Genomic DNA, 15482 nt, shown 5'->3' on the forward strand with positions numbered 1-15482 from the left:
TCTATATGGAAATTGAGATTTCGATTTGATTTGTAGGTTTAAGAATAGTACAAATTTGATCTGAGATATTTTTTTTTAATTTTGTTTAGTATTTTATACTCCTTCCTATAATTTAGGTAAATAATATTAAATAAAATAATTTGATAAGAAATATTAAATAAGATAATTTGATAATTAAATAATATAATAAATGAGAAAAGTATAAATATATTTGAATAAGGTGATGGGTAAAATATAGGGCAGTGCTTAGATATATTTAATTAATTTCTTGTTAGATCTAACCATAATTTGTATAAATAGTGTTGATTCAATAAAAATCTACAACATATAAATCAAAATTGAAGAACTCATCAAGAATCTAAAAGACAATTAATTTAATTTAATTTAATTTAATTTAATTACCCGTCATCGTCGTCGTCGTCGTCGTCTTCCTCTAACAAAAATCCTAATCTGAAGCATCCATAAATCATCACATCCATCTCCCCATCTTCATTGTCATCATCTTCCTTTTCTTATTAGCCTTATGCTTAGCTGCAACTCTAAGCTTCCGCTTCGCATTTCTTACCGGATTCACGACAGCCATCACTTTCTCGTCTCGTCTCCTTTTGTCGCGCTTCTCTTTAAGATTCTTCCTTATTTGGCTGTAGATTTGTACAAACTTCTGCACTCCCATTATGTCTCTTATGCTTTCACAAACCTCATTTCCCAACTGCTTCAGATCATCTGCCAATGTCCCAAAATTTTATCACCCAAAAGAAAAAATAAAAGACCATTGGTATGTTCATGTGTATCTCAAAAAAAAAGTATATGGACATGACGCCGGTATACAATTCCCGGACTAACTTATAGTTGAGTCGAGGATGGATAATTACCTGAAACAACTGCCCCGGTGTAGCCTTCACAGACACGGTACAGAGGCTGCAACAATTGATACGCGTAACTGTAGAGATCTTCGCTGTCGACTGGTGGAGCTGTTTCATAGCTTCCGAGCAGCTTCGGCGCAACTGATTTGAAACAGCTGAAGACTATTTTCATCTGCAAGATAGCCTTTATAGTGTCAGTAACCATTCACTGATATCACATACATATATATGTATATATACATACACACATACATTCATATAGACTCCCATTGTCTCCTAAAAATGTACTCAAAACTTTTGGGTACTTTTTAACGTGGCGTGTACTTTTTGTTACTTTTTTACTTTTATAGTAAAAAAATACAAAATATAGTACCATTTTTTAGAAGACGGACAAAAAAAGGAAAATGAACACATTTTTAAGAGACAGATGGAGCATATATATAGGCAGTACTGTACTGAACAGTGCACAGTGTGCTAACGGTATAACCACAGGCAGCACACAACATGCACATACAACAGTTATTTTAGCACAACATAATATATTCTCATGCAACCCACGTTGTAGTTATAAACAAACAGCACATATCTTTATTACAAACATGTGTTGTATGTAATAAAAACATGTGATGTTTCTGTATTTTGCATGTGTTGTATATAATAAAAGCATGTGTTGTTTCTGTTTTTTATGTGTGCTGATTTTTCAAATTTAGCACCGTAACCCTTCCTATATAGAAGCTTGGTTAGAAATTAATGCTCGAAATTTCGGAAACCGCACCTGAGGGACCTCCATTTGGAAGGATAACTTTCCCATCCTCTGAAGGAAGTATGAAATAAATGGATGTTGATGATGTCCATTATGCCGACTAACAAAGTCGGAAGTAAAAGTGACAAGTGTCCTCCTTCCCTTTTTAGGATCGAGCGCGCCGAAAGCTTTAAGGAAGTACTCTTTCTCGCGTTGTTCAAGGCTCGACCAGTATTTGGGAATGTCCATGCACTCGTCCTTTCCTAAAAGGGACTGGAGACTGCAAACTGCAAAGACGAGATTCTGAAGAATAACGCTGCCGGCTGCGTCATCATTCAATTGTACCTTCAGCTGACAACATAAAGAAACAGCTACGAGGAAAAGGATGCCCGGTCTCATCAAAATGAAGGCTTCCATGGAAGTTGCGTTGTTCTGTCTGCAGTTATTGGTTACGGCAGTGAAGTAATATGACAGAATTCGATTTGATATGTTGCGCAGCCACGTGTGAGGATGTAATAGGAATTCGCATAGAGCTTCCCATATATCCTGCATTAAGTCATATTGAGATCGACAATTCAAATAATAATTAAGTCGAAGGTAAAACATACAAAAAAAAATTCAACATGATTCTCGATTAATATATACATCTATTCACATAAAATATACTCCCTCCATCCGTCAGTAAACTTTCCATTTACATGCCCTTTTATGGTGAAAATAGACACTTTGCATTACCTATGAAAAATTTTTACTAACCAGTTAAACTTATATTGAAGACAAAGACGATGAAATTGAGATAAGTTGATAATTTGTCATACCGCAAGATCTCGATCAAAGAACAGGTTGTGAAACTGATTTAGGATCTTCTCCAACATAACCAATGAATAATATGCCTCTTTCCATAGAGGAGCTGTTTCTTCCGATGAGTTTTGTTCAGTGGATGTGGCAGAACTTAGAGCAGATTGCAAAATCTTTCTCATTACCGGAAGTATTTGAGTTAGGTGCTTCTCGAATTTTTTCCCCATAACTTCCACGAGCAAACCTAAAACCTGTTAAGCAGTAAGACAAGTCATCATAATTGACTGATAAAATAGCAATAAAGATAAATCTTTTCTAACGGTTAGTGCTCCAAAAGTAGGTAAAATTACGGGTTTTACCTGTGCTGCAGCAGCCCACAAATTCTGTTTTACACCGACGTACCAAGAAAGACTGTATTCAAGAATTGAATGTAATAAATGCGGGCTCACATGCCCGATGAGGCACTTTATTGCAGCTGCAGTCATGGAACGAACTTTGCTGTCACCATCATTCGCCAAAGTGATGACCAAATGCAAAAACATTGTTTGAGATTGAGCATCTATAATTTTTCGTGGAAATTTCAGGATAATTGCATGAATCATTTCGAGGACGGCTTCTCTTCCGGTGGAATGTTCGTATCTGAAATAACCATAAGCAAGATAAACAACAATCGCTCATTTGAACAAAGGCAGAAAGAAATAATTCGGAGAAAATTAAATATTTTTACCTGAGATTAGCGAGCAGGAAATCTAGGTGTTGCTGTAGTCGCTTCTCCGAAAGATGATAGCCAAGCAAAAACTGAAGTAAGATTTGACTACACTTTTTCCGAATTGGTTCTTGTTGACTTTGTACCATCAGTTCCGCAACAATCTGGACAACATCATATATCTCGGGAACCACCAGCTTTCGGTGCACAATAGCTTTCAAAAGTGAGAGTGCAACAAACGAAGGATTTCTAGCCAAATCGACAAATAAAGGAAACTGGATCAGCATATGCAGTTGATCAGCCGAAAGTGTAATTTTAGTGCTTTGCAGAAGCACCGTCAACAGCTTTATACACGCCTCCATAAGTTGAGGGCTTGAGATTATCGAGCCTTGAGCAATTACTAGCAATGAATTCTTGATTTGATCGGCTTGGGACTGAAGCATTGGCAATGGCAACTTCACGAGCGGTGACAAGCACCTAAGTGCTGTCGTTGTGATACTTTCATACTTGGAATTCAAACACCGACCCAATAAACTCACAAAAGGGTCTAGTAATGATAATAGTTGCTCGTCTTCTTTGTCAAGCTTCAATTTTTTCATGTAATTCTGCAGGACTCCGAGACCAAATGCAGTAATTAAATAAGAAAAACGCCGATCAACATTTATCAATCTGTTACCATGATTTGCTTGAGCACTGTCATCACCTCCTTCTGGTTTATTTTCTGAGGCTTTTTCTTGCTCGTTGCCTTCATCTTCAATACCGTCTCTAATAAGGCAATTGGTGAATATAAACAGCTCAGTCCGGTTAACAGACGGATTGCATTCAATACCAGCAGCAATGTGATTCAGCATGTTCTCCAATTTCAACTTCACCTTTGGTGTAAGCTGCTTTTGCAGATGCGCCGTGACAGGCGAAAGCAGTTTCAAAGCATGAGTCTTGAAGGTGACATTCTGCGCAATCAATTTGAGAGTTTCAAATGACTTCTGCTTCCTTGTCTCTTTCATTTTCGAAGCAATCTTGTCCACTTCTTTTTCATCCGAGACATCGCCAAGTATATCATTTTCCACTACAGAAAGAAGGTCTTCTAAGCAGTAATCCAACTTACCACATGTCAAATTCGTAAGAAACTTTGACAACATGAAATTGAGCGTGTATCCAAGCACGTGCAATTCAAAACCCCTCTTCAGTGTGCCCTTCAGAACTTTGACAATAAATTGCAGATACTCTAGGCCAAGTTCCTTTAAGCAAGCAGCCAATGCAGATCTAGCTTCATCCCGGATACTCTCCAAACGATTCTTGAGAAAGTTGGAAATACGGTGAACAATTGTTGGAAGATGCAACTCCATGATCTCATACGGAAGCAATTTCAGAAGCTTAAGCGCAACCAGGCTGGTAGTAACATTGACATTCTCAGAATCCGAATTCAACAGTTTCTGAATCTTGGGGAATAAATTCTTTACTACACAAGTCTGGACAACAGAGAGTTCACCAGAAGTGGTAGTATCGCTTGGCAGTAATGAAGCCTTTTCAACAGTGTAGGGATCAGGAACATCACCATCCAAAACCATGGGTTCATTTTCCAAATTCGATTCTGAAAAATGGAAATGATTGAGGATAGAGCATAAAAGCCGCAGCACAATTTTTTGCTTCTCTGGTTTTTGAGCTAAATCACGGAAGCACTTGAGAAGTAATGCATAGTATTTATTCCACTTCATACAACCAGATATTGCGCCAAGGGCATCAATACATGCACTTCTTATATGTTCATCCTTTCCATCTTGCACATCATACAACATGCTAAACAGCAGTGGGACAAACACCTTATTCATGATGGCCTATCAAATTCAAAAGGTAACTCAGACATTAATGTGAAGAATAAAGCTAGTGTGATTAATAAAATAAAAAAAGAACTGAAGGTATTACCTCCGTGAGATTCCCTGAGCTGACAACACTTTTAAAGCGAGTAATTGCCCTTGCTCTCCTATGTTTCTACAAATTAAGTAAAAAGGAAAAAGAGTATATATGTCCATTGCCTTTCATTAAATAAAAATATCTGCTGGAAATTGGAATGGGGTGTTACCTGTAAGTGAACTATGTTACTGAAAAAGTCTTGTTCTGCATCATCACTGCACAAAGCTTTGTATGGATCGAGGTTTGCAACCTCTGGAAGTTTCAGCACCATTTCCCGAAGCAAGTCAATCCATACCTATAACAAAATAGAAAGGAAGCTTATATGCAAAAGAACAGCTATGAGAGACACTATACATTCCCAGATAACTTTAAGAAATAGTTTGGGCATAAAAATATTAGAGAGCTAAAAGTAAACATATGTAATAATGACAAACAAACTATTGTAAATTTGCAATGAACTGCTTCAAAAGTTTTTGCACTAGAGATATCCAAAATACGAAGAATAAAGAGAATAGCACCTTCTTTATAGGACCTTCTTTTTCCATTGCATTTCCCATATGTTTCAAGATAAAATTATTCACCACTTGCTTAATGCTTGTCTTAGACCACATCTGTTCGGAGTCCATGGATCCATGAAGTATCTTAGCAGAGAACTCAATGAAGGAGAGCAACAACCTGAATGCACTTTGCCTCAAGATCAAATCACCAGAAGACATGTCATGTACAGAATGAGCCAAGATTGGCAACACGTGCTCTTCCCGAATAGAGTAAAAGAATTCCAAGTTAACTTTGTCATAAGCTGCTAGTATTTTGTCATAGTCCAAGCCAATGACCTCCATATCTGACGTTGCATTTAGCTCACGAAGAATTTGCGCCTGCAAGCAGCATAAATGAGCTCAAAACACTTGTGACTTTCAAAGAGAAAACCTGTAATTTGATATCTATAGGATATTTAAGTGCTTGCATACCAGTATGTATACAGAGGAATCATCTGCTGCGATTGTCTCAAGAAGACCACATATAGCAATGCGGACATCCAACCCAGATGAGATAAGAAGAGGAGTGATTGAATTCAAAATTCTTCTATTACTTCCACTTCCCAGCACCGTTACCACATGACGGATGATTTGTAGCACATCAATACAGATATCTAAATGAACAAGTCTAAAGTGTCAGTAATTTATTAGGGAAAAAAAGATAGAAAACCCTAAAAAAGAAAACATGTTTCAAGGCTAACCGAAACTCTGATGTCTCTTTGTGAGAAGGGGGAGAAGTATGTCAACAAAACTTTCAGCTATTGAAGACTCGTTAACATACTTTGATAGCAAGCTGAAAATTGTGAGTTCCCTTTTTCCAGGGAGCTTCACAACCGACCTACAAGAGAAAACATCAAAAGTTAAAGGAATGATCATGGCATATGATAGTTTAAAAAGCACCTAACATAAACACTGTAAATTATTCAAACATGCAAAAATAGTACACAAAAACAGAGGTATTTATCGTAAATAGGGTGGAAAATGGCAAGACAATAAGTACCTCTTAACACCACTGTCACTGCCAAAAATACTATGCAAGCTGTGCATAAGTACATCAAGATTAGGAAGCAGTACACTTTTTACAATGGTATCTTCATCATCCAATTCACTATCAAGCTTCAATAAGTTCTTAGTGAACTTCAAAACACATGATAAAATTGACTCTGAAGCTGAGGGAACAGTTAGCATGGAGAAAATATCAGGCACAAGATTCTTCTCCCTGCATAATAGTGGCACAAGCTTGTAGCTTTTACTCATAGCAAGAAAGCAATTAAACAGAGAACTTGGCTTCTCACTACTAGCACCCTCCTTTTTGAAATTGTCTATTAAGGGTTTCACTGATGTAAAGAAGAGGTCCCAAAATCCATCACCAAAGTTGTGATCCTCAAATTTACTAAGAACTTGATATATGATCTTCAGACACAAAGATCTCAAGTCTTTAAATTGCTTCACACCCGTTCTCTCCTGCAAATGAGCACATTAAATTCAATAAATTCTATAAATTCATTTTTCGGGCATAAAGTGCAAAAGTAAATCATGCAAAAAGAAAAAATAAGCATGAACTTAATATTTAGATAAACACTTTGAAATATACACATGAATGAATTAGAATGGTCATTAGTATCTAAGAGAAGTTTCTGACTAGATGAACTTATAAAGATTACCGTGACTTGGTCCTCCACTTCATCATGGAGAGCAACAGCCATAGCAGAACTAGAAGAGTTCTGTGAAGAAGGCAATCCATCAATCTTGGAATTCGTAATAGATGAAGTGCAGCTTGCTAAGATCCGTGTGACACAGTTGATTAGTAGATCAAGAAAAGGATTGAGGTGAGATTCGCCAAAAACTGCCAAAATATCTTCAACAACATGAAGAAAACCATATTTCTTTTTCAAAGATAGGGCGTTTATGGTCTCAGATGTAAAATGTTTAAGGATGTCATTCGTATGAACTTCACCCTTCGGATTTTGGGGTAAACTCAAGAAATTTTTACTTATTTCATCATAATTTTGAGAGCTAGAAAGTAGGGGCTTCATCAACAACCAGAAGAATTGAGGAAGCTCATCAACATCAACCTCAGTTAAGAATCCAAGAACGGCCTTACGATGATTAACGCTTGCATTCTGAGAATGTAAATGGACCTCAATGAGTTTCAAAATATCAATAAAAATTATAAAATGTCCAATAAATGGATCCAATTAACAAAAAATACCTTCTGGCTACCAAGCATTTTCAAGTTTCTAACTTTCGGTATTAGTATCCGTATCACAACTGGTATAACATAAGCTCTATGTCCAAGATCAATCGGATTAATAGAATTTCTTGATAAGCTCCACCTAGTAAGCTCCTCCCTTAAAGTTTTACCATTGATCAAATTTACCATATTATCCCGGTACGGAAGCAAGAAATCATCTTTCCAATTCATAAGGCACTCTAGAACTTTCATTTGTACATCAGGGTCATTCTGGTCAAGAAGCCTGCAATGTAAAAGCCCACAAGACAGGCAAAAAGAAAATGAATATGATGAAAATGAAGACAAGAAAATAAAATGCCAATAATGAAGGCCTATTTATAACATATAATGCCAATTGGCTTTGAAAGTTTGAAGCACTAACTCAACAAACCTATACAGCAGAACATCCTTGAAAAACTTTTCTTGATGTAAAGCTTTCGGATTGCGAAACAATCGGATTAAGCTTAACCAGTCTTTGAGAACCCCCTTCCATTCTTTCCCTTTATGCTCAATTGCTGTTTCGGCAACATTACTAGGTTGATACAATAAGACTCAGGATTAAACAAAGAGACAATAATTTATAATGATATCTTCATGGAAACAGAAAATCAGTACAGTGATGATAATAGTAAGTTATATAATCACCTTGTCATCTTATCAACATTGTAGCCCAAGAAATTGAGAAACAGGGGTATTATTTGCTGAGAGTGAGATTCTGCAATTGCTGGAACATTCTGTAATGACTGAATCAAGAGGGACAAAACTGTTGCCTGAGGAGTACTATCGAATTGAGGGAAGGTATCAGAATTGAAACATCCCAGTAAACCTATAAAATTCAACACAGGTTGTGAATTGCGCTGGATATCTGATCACATAAACAGAAATTATTTGCTATAAGACACAGAAACAGATAATATGTAGTCAAGTAGAGAATGTGGAACAACGTTTGTTGAACAAGCTAAAAAGAAGGGGAAAGAGGCATCAACAAATTAATATATTATAACCGGGAGCCATACCAGTGTCCTCCTTATACTCATTTCTGCTTGTTGTATGTTGATCATGAGATGCCAGAAAAAGTGATTGACAGTGTTCAAGATATGTTATATATCTGTTCCAAACGATCTTGCAATATTGTTTGATGAGGACCGTGAGGCACCCTTGGGCAGGATTCCATAAGTGGCTAAATCGGTTATGGAATACACCAATAACTCCATATAATACAACAGGAATGTACTGATTAGCAACAATGCGAGCACTCAGGTTCATCTGTATTTTAGAAATCAGTAGAATGACTTTACGGCTTGTCTCAATAGAAAGGGTGGTCTCTTCAATTGATCTGAGAAGGTCAAGAACCTAAGATTCAGAAATAATAGTACTTTTAGTTCAGCAATACATGAAATTTCATAAAAACACAAACATAAAATCAAACTTACACTGTCACGGGATCCATTTACATGACTAATCTCAGAAGCATCTAATTTAGTATCACATCCAGCATCGATCTCACTCTTCCAATGTGGTTCATAAAAGCATAATATGCGCAAGGTGCAAAGGCGGACTTCTTTGTTGGCATGACATAGATTTTCCGCAAATACATCCAAAGCACCTAACCCCTTTCCAGCTTCACTGCCTGGAAGGTAAGGGCATTTTCTGTCCAATTGAATAAAAGAGCCACATGTTGTGTTAAGCTTAATAGAGGTGCGGTGCAGTAAGCATGAACCACAATGAACAAATTACAAAATTACAGAAGTTTCCAACAGAATAATCTTCTTACTCAGGGATCGAATCCAAAATACTGGCTACTGCTGATAATATTTGCGGTGATAACTTGTATTTCTGGGCAAGATCCAATAATTTTGGCATTGCAGAATCCATATCAGTAGTATTTCCACTGAAAGCTAACTTATGGTAAGAACGCAAAGCCTCACCAATCAAAGTATGCCAAGTGAGTGGAGAAATGCCTCCAAAATCTTCAAAAATTAAGAAAAATTGTCACGGCTATGGTCTATAAAACAGGAAGGGAGAAAAAAGGACAAATACTAATAATAGTAATTATAATGATAGCAATCCCTCGCATAATTTACCAGCTAAAAATTATCATTTGAATAGAGTTTTGAGTAAACGGATATGGAAACATCGACATTGGTCATACAATTGATGTTTTACAAAGTAATTGCACCAAGTAATTCTTTCCACGCAATAGCAAAGAACCTTGCATGTTCAAGTAAATATGAAGTTAAACATAAAGATCATTCAAACAGTATCAGCAATCTTACCAGCTTTCACAACCATAAACTCATCAATTGCATTTATCAGGTCCATCAGTAAAGATGGATTTGATTGGGAATCTCCAAAATGAGAATAGCACCGAACAACAGCCCACAGGACAGCCAGTTCATTTTGTTGTAACGGAGAGAGAATAAAATTCCCTCTTACAGCTTCTGTAATCTTACTAGTCCAGTGATGAAGACTTTGTTCAGTGAAATGGTAAATTCTTGAGGATGTTTCCTTGTTATTCCAATCTAAGAAGCTAGAGTTTTCGTTTTCCAGTTTCCCACAGAAATTGATCATTAAACGCAAAACTTCCTCAGGGAACATGTCTATCAAATTGTTGAATGAACTGCCATCAAAATACAATGCATTAGATCAAAAACTGAAAATGTAACCTAATATATATATATATATATATATTAAATGCTCAGATATAAAAAAATGATGAATTACCGTGTAATGTGTTTTCCAAAGAAATGAACAACACTGGGGTCCTTCAGTAGATCTTCAATAAAATCCAGTAAACTGTCACCAAAGGATGTATTATAAGGTGCAAAAACGACAAATTGGAAACTTAACAGCAAGCATATCGGCATCAATGTGTTGTGATTTGGAAGCTATACTGCATGCATTACCATTGGCTCCTCAAATCAAACACTTTCCACCATTCTGAAGAGACACGCCTCAAATCTGCCACATTCTTGGACTTTCTGAGACCATCAATAATGCATAGCATTAGCTTAAGGACTTTTTCAATGACCTGCAGTTGTGGGTCTGCAATCTTGATGGTAAGGTACGGAATAAGAGAAGTCCGCAAGAGTAGACCAGTTAGCTCAACCAGGGGTTCATAATCTGAACAACATCAACAGCCAAACCATAAGAACAAAAATAAGAAGAATAGAACTAGCCAAAATCATTAATGGCTTTAAACCCACCAAGAATTTTTACATGATTATCACTTTGCACCATAGAAATAAGCAGGGTCAAAAGGTGACTCAGGTGCAAAATATTCTGGTTGGTCACGGAATCTGTTACTTTTTCACACAAGTATTTCCACAAGAATGTCAATTCTGTGGAATCGAGATCTGCGTCGAGTCTCTGGAAAGTCATTACCAGAACTTCAAGAACAGCATTTGATCCTGGATAAGAGAAAAAGAGGGCGGGATGATAATTTGACAAGATAATGAAAATAACAGAGTATGCTAGATAAAATCTAAACTACTGCGTATGCAGGCATATTAACAATATGCAATCACAGCTTCACCTTTCAAAACTATTTGCTCGTAAAGTTAGGGAATTGGTAAAACCTACATGTTCTCCTTTCAATAAAATATTTTGTAATCCTTAGCGGAAATATACATATATAAATGACTTGTAATACACCAAAATGATAAATAAATAAATTTAAATGCTGATGATAAGATAGAAACCACTCATACATTATTCTACTGCTTGACATGTTGACAATTCTCTTACATGAGATCACAAAGCTAGACTAAACTAAAATCAAACATGGAAAAACTAAGAACTGCCAGAAGAATTGTATGGTCTACAGGAAAGTTTCATTAAGGATCGCTGATTAGACTTCAAAATAGAAGATAAATATGGCTGAAAAAAACATATACATTAAAATCATCAAGGGTTCATAATAACAGAGTATTATTTGATCTCAAAAAAAAAAAACAGAAAAAGAATACTGCTAAATCTGAAAATGATTGGCACAGCTATTATGGTTGACAATAATCAATACCAAGGGATAAAGAATTACTGATTCTGATAATTCACCTATGGAAGTAAAAACATGCCACATGCCAAGCTAAGAAAATCTCTTATTGAAGCTTAACCAAACAAAGGGGCTTTCAAAAGTACAGCAACAAGAAAACCAAAAAACATTAAAGCAAGCAGTACGCAAACCTTCAATATTCTGATCACCAATTTCGAAGATGGTGTCATCCACCAGTATTGTCATTAGTGTTTCTTTTCTTGAGTGCAACCTAGATGGTGTAATTCTCATAACATAAGACAGCAATGCGCTAACACCAGATGTTCTTGTATCTGATGGTTCATCCACAACTTCAGTCATGAGATTTGTAATACCTGTTCAATTTAATTCGTCAACAGTTGTTTGCTGTGCCAGAGTTCTAATGTACTATGGTAAAAAATTAATATGGTACAGAAATCATAAACCACCACTTCCCTGACCAATGAAGTTTAAAACATCAAAGCTAAGTCTGTCAGCTTGAAAAGTTGTTGGTCAACAGATAATTAAAAGCTAGATTGCACTCTTAACATACGACATCATTTGCATGGCCTTGTACTTCACATGCATATAGGATTGTATTAGGTGCTTATATGCACTATTATACGTATTCTGGAAATAGAATCTTAAGCAGCATAATACAATTAATTGTCAGATTATGCCCTCAAGAAATATACAAGGTAATGCTACATTCCCACTGCCAATTCATCCAATATAACTACACCTCAAATATATGAAAAGTTAAGTAGAATGCATGACATGAAATCATATGCTTACAAATGATTGATTAGAGCAGAACAAGAGGTGGAAAAATGAACCATAAAGAAAGGTGATACCTTTCTTTAGCTGTGGGATTGGTGTTTTCCTTAGCAAAAATGATATTGATTCTGCCATAAACTCTCGAATATAATCTTTCGGATAGTATCTAAGTTTTTCGGTAACTCTGTAAATAAGAAAGACAGAGAGCAACAGATCAGCATTAAGAACTACACAAATAAAACCTAATATTGCAGTCACAAATGAGGACAAAGCAACAGGAAGAATAAATGAAAGTACAGTTGATAATTCCAGCTACAACATTAATCAGACATCATCACCTCAGTAAACTGTATATATGTCTATTATGTGACATTATAAAGATTAGATATGCTTTTGTAAATAGAACAGATAATGTCTAATAGAATTCATATAATCAAGCAACTGGCAAATCCTTACTTCCGAAATCTAGATATTCCATACATGTTCACAACAGTGGGCAATGTGTTGAAATTTGATCCCACATATCAAGTGTTCACTTTAAGTAGGAAAACAAATGAATCAAGCACTGGAGTGGGTAGACAAATAAACTACCTTAAAATAAAACCAACATCCTTCACCAGGTACTTCTGCAAGTACATCATAATATATGACCATGATGTGAATATCTGCAAAGAACAATCACTTTAGAACTTGGTTATTTCTAAAGCTATAATCCACTAAAAAAATAAATAAATAAATAAAGAGATACACAATATTCCTGCACCTGCTCAATTATTTCAGGGTCACTGTCAGCACCACATTTAAGAAGAGATTCCAAAGAATTGGAAATTTTGGGAAGATAGCTGCAAAACAAGCAATATAAAAAACAAAACAATTTCAAGGTTTTTACTTACCAATAAATATCTCAATTCTCAAGCAAACCTGAACCTAATGCCTTAAGCACCTAGGTTAACCAACCTCATGTTCAAATTCCTAAAGTGTTGAATCAACTTAGAGAACCATGTGTCCATATTTCCAAGCATTTACTAAAAGATTGCTTTCTACTATTCAATTAAAAAAAAAAAAGGAAATATGCGTTCAGATTTTACACTTTAAAAGCACTCCACTCAATGCAGCAATAACTCAGCCTTGACATGAAACTAGTATATTGATTCCTAAATAATGCTCCTTACAAGTCACTCAGGAAAAGGTGTTTTTCGTAGTACGTAATGAGAAATGTTAAGATTGAAGGTGTAGATCGAAAGAAACTAATCTAGCCTAATCAAGAGCCGAGCAAAAAGGCACCCCAGAACATCAAAAGGGAGCAGATAAAATAAAGCCATAGCTCTCATCACCATCAGGTACCATTACGATATCAGACACCAGAATTTAAACAACTATGCCATTCAACCCCCACGAAACTTAAAGAATATGTGATTAACAAGAATTAATGGAGAAAGAAAACAATTAAATTCCTTGATCTCACGTAATAAACTTACGGTATGAAGTCGTTTTGTAGATCTCTTGACAAAGCGGCAATTAACCTAGAACATAAAAAATGCAATCCATAAATAACAAGATTTACGGGCATACTAGACAAAAAGAAAAGAAATTTGGGGTTTTGACAGATCATAAACTTTATCGGGGCATAAAGTTTGATTGAATTGAAAACCTATCATGTAATTCAGAGTACTGTCCACATACATAACAGTCGAAAACTATAGAAATCAATGAATATCAATCTATGCATATACATCTGCAAATGTTTTAAACACATATAAATGGTCTTCCTTGAAATTGCAAAAGAAGTACATATAATAGCTTACTATTTCATAGAAAGGATGGAGTTTGTCTACATGAGGTCTTTTTTTTAAACAAAGAAAGTCAAGTTATATCAACAATCTAATTCCTACACATAAATAAATAAATAAAGGCTTATCACATCAAATAGCTGGATGAAGCAATACCTCGTAATAGGTTCGAGTGACAATCTTCCTTCTATTTTCAATCTAGAAATGAGGTTTGAAATTATTAAATTCTTTTGCAAGATAATTTGTGGCAGTGTCTGTACCAAAGGTAAGGTTTCCTCATAAAATGATATAAAATCCTCAGCTGTGTTCAGCTCCTGCATGCCATAAAAAAAAAAAAAAAAAAAAAAAAAAAAAAGTTTTAAAATAAAGATCTCTGACAGAGGAAAAAGAGTCTAAATAAACAAAATATATAAACATAAATTGCCCTAATTTAAGTATCCATACAAAAGCTTCGACTCTGCTGAGCCAACGAGAGTAATTCTATTATTTTCAAAAAGTCCATTTTGATTCAAATCCAGGAATTCCCAAAAAAACTAAAAATAAAATAAAGTGATGCAAGTATAACGAATTGAGTTTCACAATATTTCTATTTTAATTACTGAAACTAATTTTCCAATTTCAACCAACAACAACCAGGCCAACAAGAAGATTTCTCACGCCACTATTAATATGACAACAAATAAGAACTCTAAACAAACAAATAAAAAAATAAATAAATAAGCATACTCTATATTCTACAAGAGCATCAAGAAAAAAAGAAGAGCCTTCCGAGGGCTCTGCCTTCAATGGCTCCAGACTTCGATAAACATCTATATTAATTTCTTCCACTCTTTGCGAAAACGTCTTAAACTGCACCAATCAAAAACAAATTCAATTCCATTAATTCAACACTCCAAACCGTGCCAAACAACTTACCAAAGTTTTCAAAATTGAAAATAAAAGTAAAAATATTCTATTCACTCACAACAAAACGCTTTCCGCCGCATTTATTAAGAGATTTCACCGCCATAGCCGCTGAAGGCGTCGCCATGGCCGGTTCCAAATGCTGCTGCTGCTGTAGTTCCTATGGCGCGAGGACAGGAAGGGTTCTGAGTTTAACAACCTGTTAGATTAG

The 15482-nt window shown here is 35.6% G+C and overlaps 1 protein-coding gene across 1 annotated transcript; it reads right to left on the reverse strand.

Moving 5' to 3' along the window:
• Positions 1 to 230: 230 nt before the first annotated feature.
• LOC127243259 (uncharacterized) lies at positions 231 to 15482 on the reverse strand. The gene is made up of 31 exons (XM_051263180.1): positions 15333 to 15482; positions 15095 to 15217; positions 14525 to 14682; positions 14057 to 14101; positions 13342 to 13420; positions 13170 to 13243; positions 12656 to 12762; positions 11975 to 12157; positions 10996 to 11199; positions 10696 to 10912; positions 10514 to 10585; positions 10066 to 10409; positions 9564 to 9759; positions 9223 to 9439; positions 8806 to 9142; positions 8435 to 8615; positions 8181 to 8321; positions 7769 to 8033; positions 7221 to 7679; positions 6557 to 7020; positions 6258 to 6394; positions 5989 to 6170; positions 5539 to 5895; positions 5190 to 5315; positions 5033 to 5098; positions 3131 to 4944; positions 2763 to 3042; positions 2424 to 2654; positions 1639 to 2151; positions 873 to 1035; positions 231 to 723 (listed from the first exon to the last, which is right to left on the reverse strand). The coding sequence occupies exons 1-31, from the start codon at positions 15396 to 15398 to the stop codon at positions 470 to 472; spliced, it is 8055 nt and encodes a 2684-aa protein (XP_051119137.1). The 5' UTR covers positions 15399 to 15482; the 3' UTR covers positions 231 to 469.

Source organism: Andrographis paniculata, unplaced genomic scaffold (genome assembly GCF_009805555.1).
Source record: "Andrographis paniculata isolate CXL003 unplaced genomic scaffold, ASM980555v1 Contig95END, whole genome shotgun sequence".
Lineage (NCBI taxonomy): Eukaryota > Viridiplantae > Streptophyta > Magnoliopsida > Lamiales > Acanthaceae > Andrographis > Andrographis paniculata.

Excerpts from the sequence above, each read along its gene's own strand:
- LOC127243259 (XM_051263180.1), bottom strand. The coding sequence starts at position 15,398 with ATGGCGACGCCTTCAGCGGCTATGGCGGTGAAATCTCTTAATAAATGC. Across the intron at positions 15,218-15,332 it reads GCGGCGGAAAGCGTTTTGTT|TTTAAGACGTTTTCGCAAAG; the intron begins GTGAGTGAATAG and ends TGATTGGTGCAG. Across the intron at positions 8,034-8,180 it reads AAGGATGTTCTGCTGTATAG|GCTTCTTGACCAGAATGACC; the intron begins GTTTGTTGAGTT and ends TTTACATTGCAG.